At 40.4% G+C, this 6,075-nt stretch overlaps 1 protein-coding gene across 1 annotated transcript; it reads left to right on the forward strand.

Annotated features, from left to right (window-relative positions):
- Window positions 1-2,026: 2,026 nt before the first annotated feature.
- On the forward strand, window positions 2,027-5,778 carry cyp1a (cytochrome P450, family 1, subfamily A). Its single transcript, XM_069690347.1, has 7 exons — window positions 2,027-2,127; window positions 2,507-3,377; window positions 3,502-3,628; window positions 3,716-3,805; window positions 4,048-4,171; window positions 4,363-4,449; window positions 4,668-5,778. The coding sequence occupies exons 2-7, from the start codon at window positions 2,538-2,540 to the stop codon at window positions 4,963-4,965; spliced, it is 1,566 nt and encodes a 521-aa protein (XP_069546448.1). The 5' UTR covers window positions 2,027-2,127; window positions 2,507-2,537; the 3' UTR covers window positions 4,966-5,778.
- The last annotated feature ends 297 nt before the right edge of the window (window positions 5,779-6,075 follow it).

Genomic DNA, 6,075 nt, shown 5'->3' on the forward strand with positions numbered 1-6,075 from the left:
CCTTCAGTGGTTGAGTTTCTCTGAAGATGGACCCAAAGCAGACACATTTCCAGAGAAAATTTACTTCTGGAAGAATTATATCACGATCACGAATCACTACACAAAACATTCAGCATACACCCTTTACCTGAAGGAAATCACATCTTAGAAATCTACAGAATTCTCACATAGTTCAGCCAAGTAAAATGATAAATAATGTAATGAAATTTAATTTCAAATTATAGGAAGGCTATAGGCCTGATGAACTTCCTTTTTGGTGATATAAAATAATAAATAATAATATTTTGATCAAATCTGTTGAAAAGCAGACAAACATGTGGTACGTTTGCCTGTAAAAGCAGATCAAATATTAAATTAGAGGCTACTTTGAAATAAGTAATAGGTATTCACAGAAATACATTTAGAGTTTGAAACATGCAATTCAAATTACAAAAAAGGTGCCTTTAAATCAGAATCAGAGTCAGAATCAGCTTTATTGGCCGGGTATGTTAACACGTACAAGGAATTTAACACCGGTTTTAACTTTTCTCTCAACCTGCAAAAAACTAAAACAGACATAAATAGACATATAAAACATAAATAGACATAATATAAATATTATATTGAATATTTAATATTTAATAAACATATAAATATATACAGCTAAACAATGGTGCAATTGCATCCAGTGCAAAATGGTTATTTATTAGCCCTTAACGGGCTTTGAACGTGAAAAAGCTCTTCTACAAATACCCACTCAGAAATCTGGTGAAAAAAGGTTGAAAAGGGGACACTGAGCAATGGTATTGAACTCATCTACCCTTTCACTCCACGAGTGCAGCCTGATTGCCCCCCTCCCTTCCTCCCTCCGTCCCTCCCTCTCTCCCCAGCATCCTCTTCAAAGGGGAGGTGAGGGTTTGATCACTGGGCTCTCACGCAACTGGTCAATCTTTAACTCCAGCTGAGAACTAACAGGTACAAGCACGCAATGGCATCTGACTGTTTTATCAGGACTTAAACCGGCCTGGGAGGTTGCTGTGGAGGTTGTCACAAACTCCCGTTCTCACCCCAAACCAAGGTTTTTTTTTTTTTATTGCTGCTGGCGCACAAGATCGACTTCAGCAAGCCAAACCTGAAACAAGCTCTACTTGTAGACATGGTGTTGTCCTTTTGTAGTTCAATAACTCATCAGCTCTAGAGGAGATAAGCTTCCTGTCATTTATTCCTTGTAATATAGGAATAGAATAGAATAGAATAGAATACATTTCACACCCCACTGATAAAAGAAAAACTTCTCTAATATCGATTCAAGTTACACCACACAAAATCATAACATTATCTCGGAAAATGATTAGCTGAGACAAATCTGAGTGAGGCATCCGCGAGAGATCAGTCTGCTATCAATGCTGAATGAAAACTCCTCTGCTCTTATCCACAGAATGACCGGACTCAATACTCAACATGAAAGTAATGAATAACAGTGGATTTAGTAATGTAATCAGAGCGATAGATGAGTAAAGTTTCTGTCTCAACAAACACAACATTGGCACAGTTAAAGTCAAATTGCGGAATTTTTTTGATATAAGCACTTGTAATCAACATTATTCTTCACATTTCAGCCAAAATATTGCGCAAAATTGCGTCTACTAATGATTTTAAAAGAACTTGCCGAACAGTAGGTGACGCATTAAGTCGAACACTGTTATCACAGATTAGAAAGTGTTTTATTGCCAAGCGGTGGAAATCACTTGCCTGCGATGGTTATTGTCCATAAACATTCGAACATAAAAACGCATTTTGGATGATACAGACTTGAAACACATGAATTCTGCATTGCTCGGTCTATCACATACTCCACACACGCACGCACGCACACACAAACACACACACCTTTTCTCTTTTCTAAACTTCATTCATGACAAGCTGAGAGAGAGGGAGAGGGTGAGAGAGAGATTACGTCATGAACCGCAGCCAATGGAGCTGTGCAGCACACTATAAAGCAAGAGTCCATTCTCTGTTTTAGGGATATTACGAGAGTAAACTCGACAACAACTCTACCAAACGATATTTTTTTTCTTGTTTGAGAAGTTTTGGGGGGGATAACCACTTTTCTTCCATCACTTTTCTTCTTTTTCTACTTCAGAAAAGGTAAGCTTTATATTTGCATTTAAGTTTAAAATTACAGACCTATTGCAACTAAGATAAAAACAAAGTGTTGAGTGTACATTATTTGAAATAATGACTTTGATCAATATGAATTTGGTATTTGCAGTTAAATTCTTTAATCATCTGGCTTTCTATGAGTCATAGGTAACAGACGTTTTAAGCACACTCATTTCATAGCCCACTACTTTTCATATACTACCACTTTTTAAAAGTGCTGTGCAAGATTTGAACATATACGTCAAATAAACACATGCAATGTTACAGTTCTTGGTTGCTTCAAACTTTTTGGTGCATGTAATCAACATGTTGCACAACACCTCGCCTTCTCATTGCCTGCACTGCTGTCATGCTTTCTCAACAGGTTGTGCAGAAGCCAGAAAAAAAAAGTCATCATGGCACTAATGATACTGCCACTCATTGGCTCACTGTCGGTATCTGAGGGTTTGGTGGCTTTGACGACGGTGTGCGTGGTCTACCTGCTCCTCAAGTCTTTCCACAATATGATTCCTGAGGGGCTTCTGCGACTCCCTGGCCCAAAGCCTTTGCCTATCATTGGGAACGTGCTGGAGGTGGGCAGCAAACCTTACCTGAGTCTCACTGCCATGAGCAAGCGCTACGGCGATGTCTTCCAAATCCAGATTGGCATGCGTCCAGTGGTTGTTCTGAGTGGCAATGAAACTATTCGACAGGCTCTCATCAAACAAGGGGAAGAGTTTGCTGGCAGACCTGACCTGTACAGCTTCCAATTCATCAACAATGGCAAGAGTCTGGCCTTCAGTACGGACCAGGCCGGCGTTTGGCGTGCCCGCAGAAAGCTGGCCTTCAGTGCTCTGCGCTCTTTCGCCACCCTGGAGGGCACGACCCCAGAGTACTCTTGCATTCTGGAGGAGCACATCTGCAAAGAGTCTGATTATCTGATCAAACAGATCAACACTGTCATGAAGTCTGACGGCAGCTTCGACCCTTTCCGCTACATTGTTGTCTCTGTTGCCAATGTGATCTGTGGCATGTGCTTTGGTCGGCGCTACGACCACCACGACCAGGAGCTGTTCAGCTTGGTGAACCTCAGCGATGAGTTCGGACAGGTGGTGGGCAGCGGCAACCCAGCAGACTTCATCCCCATTCTTCAGTTCCTGCCCAGCAAAGCAATGAAGAAGTTTTTCAGTCTCAATGCCCGCTTCAGCGAGTTTGTTCAGAAGATCGTCAACGAGCACTACGCCACCTTTGACAAGGTACACCACAGACTAAATCATTCATGAAATATTATGTACTCCATTCTTCTTTTGACATATTGTTTGCCCTTTAAGTCACTGTGTTCTTAATATTTATTGAGATGGTCCAATGATCTACTTTCAGGACAACATCCGTGACATCACAGACTCGCTCATTGATCACTGCGAGGACAGGAAGCTGGATGAGAATGCCAATGTCCAGATGTCAGATGAGAAGATTGTAGGAATTGTCAATGACTTGTTTGGAGCTGGTAGGTTGAAGTTCTCTTTGTGTTGATTGACCTGATCATATATGACCATGATTGAATAAAAAGTCCTCACAGATGTTTCTCCTCAAGGTTTTGACACCATCTCCACTGCCCTGTCGTGGTCGGTCATGTACTTGGTGGCTTATCCAGAGACACAAGAGAGGCTTTATCAAGAACTGAGTAAGTAGAGTTTTTCACACAAAAGTACTTCCTTGCATATTTCATTTATCTTAGAAAAGCGGCTATGATAAACACTGCATATGGAGGGGTTATTTTGAGTTGTAAAAAGTATTAAAGGAACACACATTTTGATGCTCTTAAAGCAGAATGGTTGATTGTATTCTTTAATCACAGACAGAGTAATGGCTGCAGTCTAGGTACTCATCCTGCACTAATACTCAATGATGTCTTTTCATTTTCAGAGGACAAAGTGGGTCTGGATCGTTCTCCTGTTCTCTCTGATAAAAACAACTTACCGATTCTGGAGGCGTTCATCCTGGAGATGTTTCGCCATTCTTCATTCCTGCCCTTTACTATCCCACACTGGTGAGGTTCATCTCTTTTAGATCTCGGAAAGTACTACAGGTGTTAACAAAAATAAAGTGCTGTTGACATGTTATGTATTACAGAACCACACAAAGATAGACACAAAAACATGCCTATTGCAAGCATAAGACTGTATGTGATTTAAACCTGTAAATACACAATGAGCCGATGCTTTGTTTTTTCTTTTTTAGCACCTCAAAAAACACATCTCTGAATGGCTACTTCATTCCCAAGGACACCTGTGTCTTCATCAATCAGTGGCAGGTCAACCATGATCCGTAAGTTATTTTTTGTAGCGTTTTTTCCTCAACTAAAGCAGAGGAAGGTATTCCTTGCACAAGGGCACCCAGTTTGTAGTTAAAAAGAAAGACCATACCAGTCCTTGTTCCCTTCCCCATATCCAACTTATCCTCAGAGACTAAACCTCTAATTTCTGATGCTTGTAAGGTTTAATTTGAGCAGCTTGTTTTATTTCTTCATTCTCTTCACCTTTCAGTGAGTTGTGGAAAGATCCATCTTCCTTCAACCCAGACCGCTTCCTGAGCGCTGATGGCACTGAGGTCAACAAGATGGAGGGTGAGAAGGTGATGATTTTCGGCATGGGAAAGCGGCGCTGCATCGGTGAGGTCATTGCAAGAAATGAGGTCTACCTCTTCTTGGCAATCATCGTCCAGAAGCTGCACTTTCACACCTTGCCTGGAGAGCCACTGGACATGACCCCAGAGTACGGTCTCACAATGAAGCACAAACGCTGCCACCTCAGAGCCACAATGCGATCGAGGAGTGACGAGTGAAGCTATTTATAATGTCCAACGTATGTCTCAAAAGGAGGTATATTGATTCCAGCACTGTAAAGGTTACAGTCAGGTTAAGAGTCAGTGAAAAAGGCATCTTTCTCAGAATGTAATGCACTGGATGTCACATTTGATCTATAGAGCAAATTAAATCGAATCAAAACGAATGAAGTTTGATTGCAGATTGTCAGACATGTCTCGGTTTGTGTCTGTCGCTGTCATGCTTTTAGTTTAGTAAGAGATATTCCTGCACATTTTGGTGCTTCTCAGTGAAGTATAAGGAGATACCCATTTCTTGCTGTTTTGTCTGGTCATCTAAACTGCTCCCATTTAGAAATTATACATCATACAAAGTCTTTGCTTTGTTCAACTTTGGGACAAACAGTATGTTTTACTGTGCGGACATTACTACGTAAAACACTGCAACCTACATTTTTCTTCTGTGACATAGGGCTCTGAAGTAAAGACATATACCAATCACGTTTTTAAGCTATTTGTATTCCTTTATACTGTGGCTGTAAGACACTGAAGATATATATGTATCCCAAAATGTGATTTTGTGTGTGTATCGAGATTTTTGTATTTTATAAAGTCATTTTTATGATCCCATCATTTGTATATATTTGAGGTGAAATAGTTTTGCTGTACATCAATATGATTTGCCTGGACACCAAAAGAGTTCCAGTGATTTTGGAATATATTAGTAAGCTATACAGTTTTGTATTTCTATCTCTATTGTATGACTGTATGACATGTAAGGGTGTGTAATCGGGGCATTAATCAGCCACGCAAATAAAATATGCTGCAATCATCCTCCTGTTCTTGTTTGCTTGACTTGAAGTAAGACAGTCCCCACCTCACCCCACCCCGCCCCTCCCCGCACACCAGATACACACACACACACACACACACACACACACACACACACACACACACACACACACACACACACACACACACACACACACAAAATACACATATATATTGATGAAGTCAATATCATCAGTGATGTGCAAAAACAGGATATCCAATTCATAATACGTCACATTAACCCTTTTTTTTTTTTAAACCTCAGAGACAGAGAAAAAAATATGACAACAAACCCATGTG

Source organism: Brachyistius frenatus, unplaced genomic scaffold, assembly GCF_029030835.1.
Source record: "Brachyistius frenatus isolate BFR_SWC_R1_liver_20210118 unplaced genomic scaffold, ASM2903083v1 Contig_9, whole genome shotgun sequence".
NCBI classification, from domain to species: domain Eukaryota; kingdom Metazoa; phylum Chordata; class Actinopteri; family Embiotocidae; genus Brachyistius; species Brachyistius frenatus.